Here is an 18,608-nt window from a genome sequence, read left to right as displayed (position 1 = left end):
AGGGAATGTAAGAATTAGGAGCAGCACTTGTAGGCCAAGCTTGCTGGTTAGTTTACTAAACACTTCGGAGTAACACAGGTGTGCAAATGAGTTTTACAGGCGGAATTTCACTCCATTGTTCCATCAGTAGCAGGAAAACAGGATTTATTTCTACTCCAAGCACTGTGATACAAGGAGAATAAAGGCAGAGAAAAGAGATTTTACTTTTACATAACACCTACATTTGGGATACATCCTTGAATGAACTCTGATGCACATAACACGGAGACTATTCTTCTTAGAAAAAAAAAAAAAAAGGAAAAAAAGAAAAAGCAACAGAAAGATGCTCTTCATTCGTTACAGAATTTCAGTTGAACTGATTTCATGAAGATTACAGTGCATGCTGGGATCTGCTGCTATTTCATGACCAGCTTTGTGTAAATAAGGAGGAACACACAGCACAGACTTGTCTTTGAAGAAACTGACCACAAGGAAAAAAAATACACAAAACCTTATTTCTAACATATGCCTTTCCTAACTTTTGGTTCTTTCTTGAAGCCTTCCTTCCTGATGCCCGAGATACGCAACCATTACCACCAAAAGGAAATGTAAGCAAAGAAAATGTTCTGTTAGTCTAACTTTGTCTCATCAGATTGAACTGACTGACATTTAGGGCACTTACTGAATTAATGGACACTTCTGCTCCATGGGAAGTAGAAAAATCTCAAAAGACCAGTGGGTGCTCAGAAAAGATCCACAAAGGAGGATCTGCAGAATGTAGCATGCAGTAGAATCATGTCAGGGGAGTTCTTCTTGGAACCAAGCCAGATGCAGCCTCTAGTTCTGCACTGCAATTTAGACCACAGCGCCTGCAGGAGCCTTGCTTATGTTTCACATCAGTATGGTGTGGAGGAGACAGTCCACGCAGTGCACAGACTTCATTTTCTTTCTTGACCCTTGTATCACCCACTTGTCTTGCGCAGCCTGCAAGGAGCCTGTAGGCTGCTTGGGATCATAAGTTACTGTAATATCCCTCTCCTTGAAGACTTTCTGTGCCAGGAAGGGTTTGCAAGCTGGATCCGAAAGCTAATGTGGTCCCTCATAGATCAACTTCTTAAAACCCCAAATGCATTTTCTACATCACCAGCACAGAAGGCAAGCAAGATGCTACTAAACCATAAAGATACCATTGCCAAGCTGCCAAAGACCTTTAGAGGCATGGTCATCCCCAGACATGTGTGAATGATGAACCCAAGCTTATCTGTGATGTATACAGCCAGAAACTTACCCCTTCTCTCCAGAAAGAAAAGACCTCAGGTTATGTCAAAGAGCTGGCTGCAGCCTGCAGGCAGCACTGCAGTGCAATTCAGCAAGTTATGGTGATGTTAGCTGCTGCCTCATTACCAGGCTTCTCCGCTCACCTCTTGACTTTGCCATCTAATCTGATTTCAGAAGCAGCGTAAGTCTGTGTAACATCAGCTGTTAAAAATAGCTGCAGCACAGAATAAACATGCAGAATAAGTGCCCTTCAGCCCCACACTGGAGTTCAGAAGATGCCAGAGTACCCTCTTCAACCCTGTGGAAAGACCCAAAACACCATGAGTTCAGCCTAGGGACAGAATGCTCTCTGTGAAGAATGAGAATAAGTGGGACACTTGGATGTTTTACACACTTCAACACATGGACACGGACAGAAGGGAGGGAAAGAAGAACTGGACAAAATTAGAAGTGTCCTTCTCCCAGCTCCCTTCTCTCCCCCGCACACCAGTAGAAAGCCTGCAGAATTAAAATTGAGATTTTAGCTAGAAAAATCCAACATCTGAGCTGCATTCTCATTGATGTCTTCTTCCCCCATCCCTTCTTGCTCTGCAGGTAACTTAATCTCCACAAAATAACAGATTTAGATGTTCATTTCCTCACTCAGTAAACAATGATGTGGTGTTCCGGCACTGAACATAGGCTGACCTTACATTTAAAGTATGCCCTCTCCAAACCATTAGCTTGTGGTCTACCAAAGTCTCCTATTACTTGCAGCCAGTCTTGCACAGACCTATTATTTTCTTAAGCAACATTTTTTAGTAATCATACTGAAAGTGAGCACCGTGCCTCTGCTACTGTACCCCCAGCACCTAGGAAGAAACACAGGTACATACTCCTCATAAAAGAGATCATAAAGTCCTCACTGACTTCAATAGGGCTGTATGTTTGAATTCTTCCACAGACCCATCCAAGCACCTGGGCCAAGGGAACTCCCACACAGGGAAGCTCTCCAGAGGGGTTCCAGGAAGCAATCACATCTCTGAGGAGACCAGAAATACTGGGAATTGCTTTTGATTCAACAGATGAGAGTTGTCCTCACTGTTTCAGCACTTCCAGCAAGAAGCAGCACAGAGCCCTTGCAGAGAAGCTTTCCATGTGACACTGCATGCCCCAGCTCCAGGCAAGTTTTCTGGGATATGCAGAAATGTGTCACTGTGAAACCAACCACTTTGTGGGGACGCAGAGCCTGAGCCCAGGATCTAAGACAAGCTGAGTCCCCCAGGTTTGCAGGATGCTGACACACCTGTTATTGAATGCTGGGGTAGTGCCTATTCCTCTCACCAGGGTGGCCAAAACCCACTATGCTGGGTGTATGCCCATCTTGTGCCCCCCAGAAGCCTAGGGAGAAGACATAAAAGGGATCTTCCTTACACAGGTGATCTCTTCAATAGGGAAGGCTAGGAATCACCCACATATACCACTGCCTCGCTCCTTTCTGCTGCTTCATCCTTCCACATAACCTGATATAGTCGGATATCTTTATTTCCTCCCCCCTCCCCGCCCCGATCTACCCAGTTTGATGCATAACCTTTGCCAATGCCTTTTTTCACCTGTAGAAAACCATTTCCCCTTGTAATTCTTTGGCCAGGCAACTTTTACCCTTGACTGCTATAACAAAAATACACAAAAGCTCAGGTTAGTGAAAAAAAAACAACCCAACACCAAAACAAAAAGCTTTCATCATTTTTCATAGACACTAGCCAGGTACTCTGTGGTTCTTTAACAATTCTGCTGCAAACAGCAGATCCTGCAGAAGAGGAATGTTGTTCAAAGGAAAGATCCCTGCAGAGGTCTCCCACCTATGCTTGAGTGGCGTGTGTTGAATTTCATGGGCTTCTTTAAGACAGAATGGGAGGCTGGCTTTGATGCAGCTGGGCTGCACTTATTCTTCTGTTTCCCTTGGTAATTGCAAATCTATTTATGAGCAGCACAAGTTTTTGTTACGCAGAAGAACTGAAAGAGTCAGCTCTTTAGGAGAGTCTTTAGTTACCAAGCACATTTTGAGAGGACTGCTGGCGGAAGCAGGCAGGGGGGGTGGGAGGGGAGTGGGGAGACTGAACCGTGTGATACCAGTTTAGTTAAGTATGGAAGGCGAGGGAAGAAAGCTGCTCTTTGCAGACTGATACACCAGTGTCCTACTGATTCTGCTCCTTTTAGAAATCTTGTGACATGGTGACAGAACACACTGCAGGGAACCAGCACCCCCTCGTAAAAGAAATCATCTTTCTCCAAAGTCTTTTTTAAATACAATCTTAAAAGTAGTGTCCCAGTTTTTTTCCAGTTCTCATGTACCCTGGTATAAACCACCCAGCTAGCTTTGTGCCAATGGAGAGGAGTATTTAATGGTGCAAAGTGAAAAGGGCAATAAAAAACAAAGAACAAGCCCAGATTTAAAGGGTGTGCCTGTATAGCAAAGGGCACTGCTGTCACAAACCCACAAACACCCAAACCCACCCTGGCACCAAACCCAGCAGTGGTGTTACTGTAGTGACCTGCTTGGCTAAAATACCCAGGTCTTGGAGACCTCAATAGTAGGGCTAGACTGCTTTCACAGCTGGAACCAGCTGTTTCAGAGGGAGTCTCTGCATCACTGTGCACTTCTGCTTTGCCTAGTGGGGAGTTTAAGAGTCACCCTCCAAACTGATGCTGAAATTTCCAGCCTGCCAGTCTGCTTATCCAATGGACTTACTCCAGAGTCGTATTAGCCAACCTAAGATAAGAGTGTCTGAAAGCTTACAGAGAATATGAAGTGCAAGTCAAAGAGATGCTTTAGGGTCTGAAGAATATAGGTGATAAGGTCTGAGAGCAGCTGATGAGCAGGACAAAAGGAAAAGGGCACAAAAAGGGGACTTGTAAGAACAGCTTGCTGCTACACTTTAACACTGTGCGCTGTGCCCATACGGTGTCCATATGTACGTGTGTAAAATAAAATTCCCTCTGGAAATGGCACGAGATGCCATTTATCCTGGAACTGCAATACCAGAAATAAAATATGCTAGGGGACAGATTGCTTTATCAGTTTCACCCTCTGGCACTGACAGTACACACTGGCAATGGCTATACAGGGTCTAGATGGGCCATTTCTGCTCACACCCTTACAGAGCACTGCTAAGTGTTCAGCAAGATGTTACGCTGACAAAGACTCACCACGACTCCTCTTTTGGACCTGTTTACAAGGTAACAACAGTGGACACAAACCAGATTGAGCTTCGTGAGCGCAAACATGTAGATTCTTGGAGGAGAGGCCATTCTGCCCTTGTTTTCCTAGTCCCTTCACTATTATGCTCTTGTTATGCTTTTCACAAGAGCGCAACAACCTCAGTGAGGTACATATGTCCATCTACCCTAGCATCCTGCCTCAGGCAAATGCAGCTGACTGTTTTCAGGGGAAGAGCTTAAGAGCAAGAAAAGTACACCACAGTTACTTTCTGTCTGCAACCTTCAAGCAGTCTCTGGCTTTGTGATTTTCCAAACCAGAGGCAGTATTTTCAGCTTGGTCTTTAACAGCACTGACGGACTTATCTGCTAGGAATGTCTCTCACTGCTTTCTAAATCATTTAAATTTTTGGCATAGTCAGTGCCTTGCAGCACTTTGTTTCACACAGTACATGTTTTGTCAAAACGGATTTCCTTTTCCCGGCTTAGTAGGGAACGAAGAAACTCACCTAACCATGGCATCTTCCACAGATCACTCAAGATTTTACAAGGCTTACCCAATCATCTTTCTTCCACATTGAAAAGGACAACTTATTTAAACTTTGGATACCCAACTGTTCTCCTCAGCACTTGTGGGGGCCCTGTTATTGTTATGCTCAGTGTGAAACGTGGTGGTGAACACTGCATATCACATAAAAAAGGTGACTTCTGTGTGGATGTCTGCTAAATTAGCCCCACTCCACTGCTAGTTTGCTCAATGTAATGGAGTCCTCCTCCCCAAAATTTAATTTCACCTTCAGGATATTCCCCTCAAACAAACCAATGTGACTTTACAAAGGGCACTAATGACACTGGAAAACAACGGTGGAAGTAGGACAGGAGAAGATTTTGGAGGCTATACAGAAGAAAAAAGTCCCCAGCCTTCCTCAGCCTCTCATTGCAACCTGACTAGTCAGCACCAGGTGCCTCTCACAGAAGACACGTGGCAGCTCTCCAGTGATGAGCAAAGCCGTTCCCTTCTAGACCAGGGAACACGTTCCTCTCCTTGCTCCAAGTCAGCGAGAGGACCACGTGTATACGTTGGTCAGAACTTGACTCCAAGGTTACGAAAGCACTTTGGGTTTCACTGTGATGATTTTCTGTTTTCAGTTACGTTCTGGTATCTGCTTGCCTGTCCCAAAAGGCCCAAGTTCCTACAGCACTTTATGTTCAGGTGCCAGCCAGAGGGCTGTGCCCAGAGGAATGCCACCACACCACATCCTCTAGTAACACAAGAGCATCCATTGTAAATACACTTTGAGCTGTTCTGCCAAACCTCCTGCTTACAGTTATCTAACATGCTGGAAATTCTCTCCTCAGCTGCTTAACTACCAGCTTGTTCTCTGTTCCCACAGCACAGCTGTTTTCTACAAAAATAAGTCACAACCAGAGCAAATCACAGCACTATTTCTTATGAACTGGGCCTGAACTGACACTGTCCTCAATGCCCGCCTATTCTGTAATAACAGCTCTACTTTGCTGCAGAGCAGCAGGAGACTTGTCCTTGACTCAAAAATTCTTCACTAAATCATCCAGTAAAGCTGAAACTTACATGTGTAGTACACATGGCAACTACCAGCCATCAGAGGGTTGATGGATAACCACAGCTGTAATTCAATCTAACGTACTTAAAAACTGTCAAACTTAGGTCCTGCGGTCAATGACATGATAAGAATGGCATCCCCCTCAATCACTTTCATCCTCTTTAGCCATCTACCAATGACTAAATCTAGCTTTATGCCATGGGACAGGCCAGAAAAAGGGGGAATGAAAGATGATTCCAGGAAACCAGACAAGCTCCAGAAGAGCACTGGACACATGGGAAATTGGTTCTCTGAGTGCAGAAGGAAAGCAGGTATCTTCAGAAGCCTTTCTGAAGCATATAGTGGAGAAGACAACATGAAACAAATCCTCTCTCCAGCCCCCAGAATTTACTGGACTCCATCCATACAGCCCTGACCTGGCCCCTTTGAAGGATCCTATATCCAGACACTAGGGAAATCCAAGACAGGACAAATATGGCTGAGACAACCAATGCCAGAACCACAGTAACATTTTTCTCTCATGTAGATGAGCTTAGATTGGACGAGAAAGATAAGGAAGGTACTTGGTCAGAAGTGTTGAAATCAGAGGTTTAAACAATACAGCTATGTCTTACATCAGGCTTAAACAATACAGCTGTCTTACATCATTAAGCTAAAAGCAAGCTTTCCTGTAGTACTAACCAGTTTCCCACCCACCACCAAGAACACTGGCAAAGTCATGTGGAGCTTTATGAAATATATTTGTTAAGACACCATCAGTGCTGGTTGGCTTTGATGATCGAGCAGAATTCATCTTCATTCATATCACAAGGGAAAGAAGTTACAGGACAGGTTTTCTGCTAGCAGAAAACAGAGCAGCTCCCCTGAAGAGAATAGGAACACTTGGCAGAAATTTCCTTTTCCCTTTCCACAGAAGACAAAGGGAAATCTAAGCCCTCCAAACCTGTCTGTTCATGTTCCATTGGTCCAATGTCCTGCTTCATTTTGCAGAGATCGTATCTGACAGTGCGCAAAAGCCAGCCTAAGTTTCTAACAGGGACTGTCAGCCACTAATTTCTCAGATTTTATAGTCATTTATGTGCAGCTGGGCACTGTCATGTGTTAAACAGCATAGCAGGAAGCACTGTGCTGATTCGATCTCCATCAGGTGCCAAGCCCACGGTCCCAGCAGCTGCCAAGGATCTCTTATCCCCGCACCACAGGCAGTGGCCAGGAAGCACACAGGCTGGAATGAATATCGTAAAAGAGAAAGGGAAAAGCAACCATTGCTACAGCAGGGTAGAACCTAGGCCACCTTGCATGAAGACACGCATCAAAATGCCACTGTCACTCTGCCACAGGACTCCAAAGGTGAAATGCTGCCACCTTAAGAAAACAACAGTAAGAAGTACGTAGCTACGTGGCTGTGCAAGATACAGGTATTACAACTGCTCTCCTTTCTGTGTAAGGTGTGAATTGGCTGGTGGGAAGGAGGAGCTGGTGGAGCGCTCAGGCAGGGGATGGCAGTGCTCGCAGCTAGCTGATGCCCTGTAAGCATTTGCAGTGAGATGAGGGCTGTATTTTTGGAGCAGTTCTGTGTTATCAGGAACAGGGCTTGAAAAGGTAGTAACTGTTCAGGCATGAAGCACTCCTTTGCACAGGACTCTCATCCCATTTTACCTGCTTTGCTCATTCAGGAGAAATTCCAGGAGACTAGCCGCACATCTGTCACAGTGTCTTTTTGTGCTATCTGGCATGAAAAACAGCGTCACACACATTTATTTAGAGCAGACCTGGTGATCTCTCAACTCATTTGGATGACAGTTACATTGTGAGGTAAAGGAAAGAAGACAAAGCAAAACTGTTGCTGATCAAATATGAAATTCATAAAGTATGTTCCAGGAAGCCATTCTTTCCAACAGCCTAGTCCAAAAGTCTTTCCTCCTCTAAAAATCTAGTGCAGTATGAACATAAGCAAGATTTATGCCCAGAGAACTGTCAGAAACTAATGCAAAAGACTTTGTGGAGTAGGATCTCAAAGTCATCTTGTAATGGAAAGCTGATGACAATCAAAGCTCATTCCTCAAATCTCATCTCCTGTCAGGGACTGCTTCGTCCTGGTGACTTTGAAAAGCTCAGGGGAGTAGGTTCACATTCACCAGCTCCCCCAGGTTTTGGGAGGCAGTGTTCCCAACCCAAACATCCACGAAGTGAGAGGCCATGAAACCACAGCAATATCTTTAAGTTTCATTTTCTCCAGGTATTTTCGCAAGGAGGACAGAGGAAAGGCGGCTATCTCTGAAAATTCAAACCCAGTAACATGGGAAGTTCATTTGGCTCACTTAGCTTTCCCCTGAAAATACATGAGTAAGAAATACCCTGTCTATACTCCACTTTATTTAATAAAGAACCTCACATCACTCCATAAGCCTTAAGGAAAACCACAGTATATTGGTAGATTTTGCCCTACCAGATCTGTTGCGTTTGAAGTTTCACTCTTACTGTCTTATGCAATGCATAATCTTGAATTTTGATTCTACAAATTCCTAATTTGTCTGTATCAATGATGAAAAATGCTAAAAAGCTTTGCTCACCAGTGCTGATACAGAAGTCAGGTGTGGAAGATACAGGTACATGGAGAATACAGACCCTTTAAATGAATTCAGTAATTAGAAATCTCACCTGTATTTTATAGATGTTGCTGTGAAAACACTGTAAAATTCCCTCTGTGCTCAGCTCCTGCAAGGCTTGCTATGCATTGCATGAAAATACTTCCATAGATATTGTTTGAATACAGCCTGGCTACAAATAAAGCAACAACTAACACTGTAACCACTAGTTTCCCACTGACAGCTGGCCCCCACCTCATTATTACAGCTGAACAAAGATTACAGACCTCTTAAATTTGATAACACAGTCTGTAGAATTAATCGTACAAGTCAGAAATGGGAATATGAAGGCATGCGCTGGCCCTCTAACAAGGATGCTCATCCCTGAAGTCAAAGGTGATGTACAGATAATGCCTAGACACCTGAGCACAATCTTACTGAACTGGCTGTGGCTGGGAAAGGGACTGGAAGTGAAAAGAAATACTGGTTTGTAGCTGAAGCCAACTGGCAACAAAGCACAAGTCATATCTGAGCTGCACTGCCTTTCTGGCTGGAGTTATTCTACTTATGCTTATGTAGACCTATCATGCTAGACTGGAAGGGCCCAGACTTGGGGCCCCAGCAGACTTTTCTACCCACATACATGCTGGTCTGCTCGACCAGTTGAGGAGTGTTGCCATCAGGCAAAAAGACCTCTCAGATCTCCTTCCCCACCAGGGATGGACTGTGTAATGCTGAATGGGGTTTGGGGCACTTCTGAGCTAAGCTCAAACATCATATTCCACATGTCCTCAGACAAATATTTCACAGAGCTTTGGGTTTGAGGAAAAAGCACCTTTTTACCCCTTCCCAGAAAGATGGCTTATGAAATCATGATGCTACCACAAACATCTCTTTGATTTCCCAAGTCTACTTTACTGCTGGTTCTTTAGATCATAATATTGAGCTTCAAACATATTTCAAACATTACTGACAGTTACACAGCCATCTTAACAAGATGACGAGAAATATTCACCCTTGCTATGGACATGCTCATTGTCTTTCTGTTCATGAGATCCACACGGAAGTTGAGAGAAACTCCAGCAAAATTAATACATGCAGTTATCTCTTCTGACAGCAGATGGCACGAACGCATCAGTGTGTCTGGGCTGCAGAGCTCAGCAGACCGATGGGATTTCTGAGCAGAGAGAAAAAGAACGTTCAAAACAAAAGGCAATAGAGTTTTCACACTGCAGTGTGGGCAAAGGAAGAAGCTACATGCGGACATACAAATATCTTTCCCCACCACCTGCGGGGGTTTACAGTGAAGAGGAAGCCAGTTCTGATAAAATTATTTCTATGAGAGGAAAGAGACCTCCAGTAACACACTACCTTTCCTACACCAAACCAGATTTGGTACGCAATTTTCATCTAGTGTATGCCAGAAGTCTCTGATAATACACAACATACAGGGTGGGAGCCAAATGCAAGTTTAGGAGGGGATAAACCAGAAAATAGACACCAAACCTGTCTACAAATCCTATTTAATGCCAGATTTCCAGCTTAGGATGACTGAAGGGAAAGGCCAGCATTTGTCCAAGCCATCTGTACAGGGCTCCTTTTGTGTCATTCTTCTTCGAGTATTTATGCCACTTTACACAGCAGCAGAACTGAGCAGGCAGTGTGCATCACAGCTTCAAAGCAGAACAATTGCTGTTTATAGAAGCACTGTTAAGAATTTATTGCTAATGCATTTTAATAAGCTATGAAAAGAGCAGTGCTCTGAATGAATCACTGCAGGTAAATTTAGTTCAAAATTGAGACATTCTATTTCTTCATTGAAAAGCAAGCAAACTCACAGAAAGCACATGCCTGCATACAGCCACAGGAGCCGTTCCTACATTTGGTAGAAGCAGGTACTTCAGTTTAAGGGCAGAGTTTATGGTGATTAGGACTAAAAGTGAAGATGAAATCAACAGATAACTGATCCGTTTCCCTTATATATTTTCATCTTTAGAACAGAGTGAATACAACAGAAGTGATCTAGAAGAATTCAAAATTAAATGCAAAGGGGGTCATCTAGTAATGCACATATATCCGCGCTATATATTTGAAGAGCAGGACTGGGCTTTTGGAGCTGTTTCAGGGTAGTAATCTACCCAGAGACAGGGGAGGGAAAAAAAGCATTAAGGAAAAGAACCAAAATCAAACAAAACCAAAATAAAAAAAAGACCCCCCCCCCAAAAAAAAAGCAAAAAACAACCCACTCAACAAAAAAGCAAACAAATAAATAAAAAATCCACACAACAAACCATGTTCTTGTAAAGTGGTATTTGCATGTTTTAATCCAGCATATAAAATCTCTGAACTAAATAAATTTAAAATGGACCTAAATAGCAGGCACTTTTGGAAGTCAAACCTAGCTTATTTCTCTAAGAAATTTAATCCTGTTTTGTCAGTGTGACTCCTCAGAGATTTGAGACACAGACCCTCTGCTGTGAGGAATGTGTTGTAGAATAGGTAGGAGGTTACAGCATGACTCCACCAGTAGTACCAAGATCCATCAAATTATCTCTGTGTCAGCTGAGTTATGCGCAAAGGAGCAAGTCCAGAGTGGCTAGAGGGTGCACTTAACGCAGCCTTAGACGTGTGTGCTCTAACACAGATAGTTCTGAACATCTGACAATGCCTAACACATCTGGGATGAAGGAGGATCAGAGGAACAAAACCAAATACCCTTTGAGTTTACAGAAATACCAAAGTAGCTACTGCAAGCAATGTGTTAGTAGTGTTGCCACTGCAAGCACTGTAGCACAGTGCCAAGCAGCAGCAGTCAGAGCTCAGGGAATGCTGGGTATCTCCTACTAACACTTCTGAAGCTGCATTTAAATGGCTATTGTCACACCCACACCTTAGCTGCAAGCCAGCAGAAACCTTAATGGATGACACAAATACATATTTCTCATTAGCAGACATACCCCAGAACACTATCCACTCTGGAAACACTGCTCAAAGGCTCTCATGGGAGATACTGATGAGATACTTCTGCTGGCTCAAGACAAACATCCAGAAGCAACCTACCAGTGAGCCCATTTCAAGCTCCAGAACTGGTCTCCAGGTATGGGAATATAACCCCTGGACAGCACTCTACATGGCATGAGTTCACTGATACTATAGGGCAGGATGCAGGGCGTCCTTACATGTTCTTGCTCCCCTTTGTTCCCCCAATCCCTCCTCAGTCATGAGTTTGAAAAACAGAGAGATGGACAGGTAACTCTAAATCTCCATACCAATTTTCCCATTCCACCCCCGTTAAAAAGAAAGGGATGGTGTGTCGGGCATGTTTGCACAGCCCTAGCAGTCAGTGTGAGGACCAGTTCACTTGTTGCAAGGAGGATAGGTGGAAGAGTAGTTTACAGAACACAGGAGGAAATCCTCTCCTTTGGGGAAGTTGGGGTAACAGGCACACATCTGCGAAACAGCAGGGGAACCAAAAGCGAATGAAGCGGCAGAGCCCACATGTGACCACAAAGCTTGTACATTCTCCAGCAAATAATTGTTGAATCCAATGGAGAGTGGCCTGGGTTTAAATCAAAATTGTGGCAGTTCAGAAAACACACATGGGTTTTAAGCATTGAACAGCAACACTTACTAGCTCCTTGACTTTGTTGCTCACTCTACCAAAGATAAGATGAGCTGAGCATACAGCAGAGAGAAGCCAGAGACTGCAATTCAGAGTCATGCTTTTGAGAGGCCTGGTATTTTAGCTCACAGTCCTGAGACCAGAGTTTGTGTAACAGGAAAAACAAACATGGAAACAAGTGAAGCAAAGACTGCTTAAGGCAGGGAAGAAACACAGGAATTGGGCTTCAGGGGAGCCTGTGTCGCTAAAGAGCAATTGCTTGGTTACATAAGGACGAATGCTGGGAGATGGCTGGCTCTCCCACCTGCTTGAGATGCTCAGCATGTAAACAGCCCTGGTTCAGTGAGCACCCAAACCACAGCTGCATTTCCCACACCAGCGGCTTAAGTGACAGCAGCCTTTCTCACCTACTTCACCTTCTGCTCAGTTGAGCTGATCTGAGTATGTGGCTATCATGCAAGCCTTCTATCCTGCAAATAAAAGCACTCCTCCAGCTTTTCCCAACATATCAGCTACATCAGAGGCTGCTCAGCCAACCTTTGTGTTCAAAACCTGTAACAGGTCATATATGGACTCGGCCCATGGAAACACGGAAGGAACACAGGTTCCTTGCCACCTTTGCCCCTGGGCTACAAGCTGTTAGACTACCTTTCCAGTTTTCCTTCCCCTGCTCAGAAACAAGCCTGAGATTCTCACAGCATCATCTACTGGCTACAGAAGCTGGATCTTTAATGACAGTATAAAATTTCATACCACTCTTGAATTAAAAACTAAAACAAAAAATGCAATTATGAGCTGGTACCACTGCAAGGGACCCAGCTGGTATTTTGACCCTGCACTGGAGAATGGCAGGGGCATGCCATAACTGTTACAGACTTGCATCAGCTCAGGTGTAAACCACCTTGGTCCCTGACTGCTCAGGGCAGAATTGGTGTGTGATGGTGGAGAGCCAGCCCCTCTGCTGCCATGACAGCAGCATGGCATGCCAGCAGCCTCCAGGGTAACAAGGAAGACAGTTTTTATCACTTCTCGGTTACTTCAAGTTTCTGTCTCCATACACCATCCCACTAACGGCCCTGTAGACACTGATGCATACCCTGCAAGGTCACATACATGCACCATCCAGGCAACAGCTGGGACAGTCAGCCACATACTGTGAGCAACATGCATATTCTTCCCCTGGATTACTGTCTTTTAAAGGCTGTTAATAAGTTGAAGGGGGGAGGAAAATAATCGATAGGGGAGTTGCAATCTCTTGTGAGTATCTTAAGAGCCTGGCTTTCAGCTATTTTCAGCAAATTAGTGTGGGGCTCTTACAGACTTTCTTCTTCTCTCTGTGAGGTGAAAGCAGGACCACTGCCAGCTCTATGACTCACACAAACACAGGGAAGCAAACATAAAGCAAGCCGCCTGCTTGCTCTTTCCCAGGGCTTATTCACACCCTTCGTAACTATTTAATGTGCCTGTTACAGCGCATCCCAAGCTGCAGAATGAGAACAAGCAAGGCTGGGGCTGGTCTTAGACAGCTCTCGCACAGAACTGCTGGCCAGGTCTCAAACTTCCCAGTGTACAGAAAAGACGAAAATGGAGACCTGTCTGCACCTTTGAGACAGTAGTTATCAACAGCCCTTGTCAGCTGGGTCGTAATGACTTATGTTTTTTCACAAACCATTTTTGGCTATGACAGAGAAAGCCCATTCTCACCCATCACCTCCACATACCAACCTAACAGACATCTACAAACCTGTGCCTCCCAGAGCCTCAAATCCTGAGCCACAAACAAGTGTACTGCAGTCAGGTCTTGGCACTACACAAAGATGTGCCTGTGGCACTTACTGTTCAATACTCAGCACTTGGCCATATTGCCAATTCTTACTTGTCTTCTGCATCTGTCTTTTTGCTGAAGACCCCAGTTTCTGGGGTCCAAAGACGGCAAAAGACTCAGCTTAAATTTATGGAAAGAGTTGAGCAATTCCTACCCACCACAGCTGTGAGTCTCAGAAAGACTTAAAAAGCTGAAGAGAACAGAAATAAAATACACCTAGAGTTTTAGATTCCAATTCACAGATTGTGAGTGCCTCAATTTTAGCAAACTAGCTACCGCTCTTCCCTTTGAAGTTCCCTGCGGATGGCTGACATCAGCCCTCTCTACAAATTTACCAGGTAAAACAATTGCAGAGTAAAACCCACTGAGCCTCACACAGGGAGGGGGAGAGGTGGCACTACTAGGAAATGGATACCATGTACTGTTGCCTAGGACAGTGATGTCCTGGGAAAACACTCCAAAAAGGGATCTGCCTGCAGCCCTAGGGATGGCAAGGGCAGGGCAGATTCTTCCAAGGGCAGAGAGCTCTTCTGCAGGGCAGGGATGCAGTGCATCTTTTTCCCTGCACCTTTTCCCAGCAAGGCCTTGGTATGGTATTCTAGATGCATGCTTTCACACCAGGAATTCTGCTGGATTTTCTAATATCCTTTCACATAGCTTCTATCCAGCCAAACTCTCTTCGGACTCAAACCAAAAGAGCAGCAACTTGTACTAGAGGAGTTAGAAATGCCACAGAGAGTAGGAGCAAAAGGCTCTATTACAGGGACGACTGCCTGCCTGCCAGGTCCTGCAGTGCAGCACAGTCTGGGTGCGTCTGCCAAGGACAGTGGCAAGTGGCTTCCAGAGGCCTGGAGAGCCCTCACTTGGGTCGCCAGCTTTACTGCTGGGCTCCTTGCTCACTTTTCTGCTCAGTGTGAGTCAATCATTCCCACCAGAGTGCCCCACTTGCCCACTGGTGCACAGGGAAGAAACATTCAAACAGGCACTGCACTCAGCTCTCAGGGCTGGCAGACTTCTGCTGATGCCCACAGCACAGCAGCAGAAAACCTCTGCAATGCCATGTTGTAACACCAACAGCTGCAGCCTTCATCACTGCTTGAGGATTATCCTCCTCTGACCCCCCTCCAGCTCCTCTCTGTGATCTGCCCACCCCACTCCACAGGCTGGCGTAAGGCCAGGCTCCCCCCTTCCAATCTCCATTACTCCATCTGTCCAAGTCCTGGCCTTTTTCAACATTCAGCTGATGCATCAGGGGCACAGTTGCTCAGTGAGCCTTCCACCCTTCAGACCTTCACAGAAAAAGCTCCCCCAGGGGCTCACAGTTTTGAACACGATGCTCCTTGAGACCACTCCTTTTTCCTTCCCCCCATCTACATGCACAGAGGGAGCCAAGAGCCTCACTGCCTCGCTATTTCTGGAAGTGGGAAGACCCTCCTCTGCCTTTGCCATTGAAGATGTCTGACATAGCACACAGGCTAGCTCCTGGCATTTGGTTACCTTCCAGGCTCTGTTTAGCTTCCATCCAGTGATAACAGATCCCTGCCAGAAAACTTAGTTGTCAAGGAGACCCCTTTCAAACAACAGTTTGGAAGAAACAATCTTATTATCTAGGGTAGCACATCTCCAAGTCAGAGCACTCAGGTTAACGGCCTCCTACCTCTACTTCAGTTAAAATACAGGCTCAAAGACAGAGGAGAAAGCCAAAATGGAGTTGGCAGCATAACCAAACCCTGGAGTCTGTAATTTCACATGCATCCAGGATGCTTCAGAGGCAATGCAGAGGTCACCAAAGAGCTCTGTGTTCCTCCTAGTGCCATAGCTCAGTCTCCCACTTACTCTTCCACACTGATTTTATAATCCAAATTCAACCTAAAATGCAAAGAAACAGATCCTAGCCTTTTACTAACATTGACTGTGTCTCCTCTGGGAACTGTATATTTCAAGTGGCAATATTTAACCTAGAAAAAGATGAAAGCAGAAGCACCTATATGGAGATAGCACAAGACCAGACAAGTGGGTTGGAATCAGTGCTCAGCAGAGAGCTGGCAGATGCTTCCTAATGAAAGACATAGCCAAAGGGCATGCAAAGAGTTTCACTCTATCGATGCAATTCTCCATCTCCTGCTGCATGTTTCCTCCCAGTCCTAGTAGAGGACAGATCTCTAGGACAATAAAAGCTGCTTTTTTGTTTGTCTCTCCCTTCAGCAATAACAACTTCTACTTTCTCTGTTTCCTTCTTCAGAGACCGGGTTAACTAGGAGGGAGAAATTTGCCACTTCCACCTGTCTTATGCTACAAATAAAGCTGCCCCACAGCAACATCAGTAGCTACCATAAACTTGACCAACAGTGAAAAAGCAGTCAGAAAACTGCAGCTGGAAACAAAGACTGCATGTAGGTAATGAAGGAGAGTCACCCTGCATGTATTCCTCAAAACCAGCCAGAAATGAAGCAGCTGCAGGAAAGCAAGGTATTTGCAAAACTACCAGGTGTCAGCTGATCTATTTCTAATTGCCTAAAATGACAGCTCCTGACAGCATCAAGCTAATCTTTCATCTCTTGAGAGGAGTTTCAAAGGTAGGAGGCACTTCCTGGCATGGGGAAAAATCTGAGCTGGGAATTCGGTTTATAAGACACACAACAGAGTGAGAGCCATTTTAAAGTCCGCAAGCACTTACTACAATGAATAGCTTTATTTGGTGCAGCCTCTCCCATACAAAACATGTAAAAATAGCAACTGGTGAGACATGAAAATCAGAGAGAGTGAGCCTGTGCCAGAGACATTTAAAGGGGATGATGATCTGATGTTACAGCTCCAAGCAGTGATTTAAGACTCCATAATTTATTACTTGCTCTACAGTAGTCCTGAATGATGGGCAAGTATCAAGGTTTATAGCTCCATCCTCAAGATAAAGCAAGACTGAAAACTCACTGGATGTAAAGGAACAAAACACAGCAAAAACTCAGAGTATAAAGCTGGGAGTTTCATTCTCATACAAAACTTTTTGCTTCGTCTCCTACCATCACAAGAGCTAGACCGTTAAGCTTCTCATGCAGTTTGTCTTGCAGATGAAATTCAGCACCAGTTTATCACATCACAAGGTCTTCTCTGAAGAACCTTCTACTAAAAGAAAAGAAAGTATTAGCAGATAAACTGGTAAATCCTTTTTACTACATATACTTATTAAAATCCAAAGGCTGAATTTAGCCTACAGTGTGAAACCAGAGAGTTACAGCAAAATTTTAAGCTAACAATTTTTTTTCCTTTTAGGAAAGACTGGTCACTACATCTTCATACTTTCCTCCCAGTAATGTGCATTTAGGATCTCTGCCAAATTGTATCAACTCTACAAGTTATCACACTGAGAGGCACTTTACACCCCCAGCACCATGGTGAATGCACAGTGAGTCCTTTAATCCAAGTGGCATGTCCTTATCCTGGGAAAATGGGTTCACAGCCCAGCACCAAAAGGCCATTTCTGCTCCATTGGCAGGCCACTGGAAACCCCAGAATTAGTGCTGAGAGGAGGGAGAAAGAAACCTTAGAGTAGGAAAGTAATTGCAGAAATGTGACTCCAGTGAAAGGGTGGGCCCTACAAAAAACCTGGTAAGAAAAGGTCTTCCTCTGTGGAGGATCTGTCCTCCTCTGTGCTAAATTCTGTGTTTGTTAAATATCAAACAAATCCACAGAGCAGTACAGAAGTCAGAAATACATTATGTCCATGATTGAAACATTCTGAAATCTGACTTCCTTTTCAGTTGAAACAAAGGACATAAAACTACTGAAATTATTCACAAGAGGAAGAATCTAAACATATTTCAGATAGCTGAGTACAGAAACAGCAAATAGAAAATATGCAAAACATTGTAAAAAACCTCCAGTTTTTTATTCCAGAAAAGAAATGTCAAATCTTGTTGTTTTTCCTGTACAATGGAAAATTGAGGCAAAGCAGTTTTGCGAGCTACTCCCTTCAGATGGAAAATGATCAAAGGTTTTTGCAACAGCTCTGCTTACCAGGTGTTTGGAACAGCTCCACTGATGGCCTTTGCCTTCCAGCACAGGATACTCTCTTGACTGAAAGGCCAAACTGTTGGCCATGAGCAGAGAGGGAAGCTTTTTCCCCTTGTAAACCAGTGGAGGACAGCCGTGTAGCTTCCCCTTTCCTCCTTTTTACACAAGGGAGAGGTCGTGCCCATGCAGATGGACAGGAATGGGATCCCATCCAGCAACACCAGAAACCCACAATCAGGCTTGGCTGCCCCAACACATACAGGACAAAGGCGAACAAGCTGGAATCCAGCCTGGAGCACTCTGCCAAAGCTGTTTGCCAGGGGGAAATCCCAAAAGACTATGGCCTGGAGCCAACGATGTGGGGAGAAACAATTAAAGAAGTCCGTCTGAAGTTAACCGAATTTCCTTATCCTCCAATTGCTCCAATTGCTATGCAGTGTCCTCAGGACTGATGGGAAGTAACAACAGGTCTTTCTGTGGAACAAGTATCAGGACAAGGAGGGGACCTCCTTTGGGAAAAAAAC

General features: G+C 44.6%; 1 protein-coding gene across 3 annotated transcripts in view; it reads right to left on the bottom strand.

Moving 5' to 3' along the window:
- The window catches only part of MB21D2 (Mab-21 domain containing 2), a 64,211-nt gene that overhangs the window by 10,347 nt on the left and 35,256 nt on the right, over positions 1 to 18,608 (bottom strand). The window contains exon 1 of one of the 3 annotated variants that reach the window (XM_061345736.1): positions 15,571 to 15,607. The exons of the other annotated variants lie outside the window; for them this stretch is intronic. Within the exon in view, the coding sequence (XP_061201720.1) occupies positions 15,571 to 15,595 (25 nt within the window). The 5' untranslated portion in view covers positions 15,596 to 15,607. Of the gene's footprint in view, positions 1 to 15,570; positions 15,608 to 18,608 lie in introns of those variants that run through there. 3 annotated transcript variants of the gene reach the window in all.

The sequence above is a fragment of the Neopsephotus bourkii genome, unplaced genomic scaffold, assembly GCF_033783945.1.
Source record: "Neopsephotus bourkii isolate Nb327-2 ecotype Australia unplaced genomic scaffold, CSIRO-AGI_Nbou_v1 NB_234, whole genome shotgun sequence".
Taxonomy (NCBI): Eukaryota; Metazoa; Chordata; class Aves; order Psittaciformes; family Psittacidae; genus Neopsephotus; species Neopsephotus bourkii.
The sequence above is the reverse complement of the archived record's forward strand: the minus strand, read 5'-3'. Positions and strand labels throughout refer to the sequence as shown.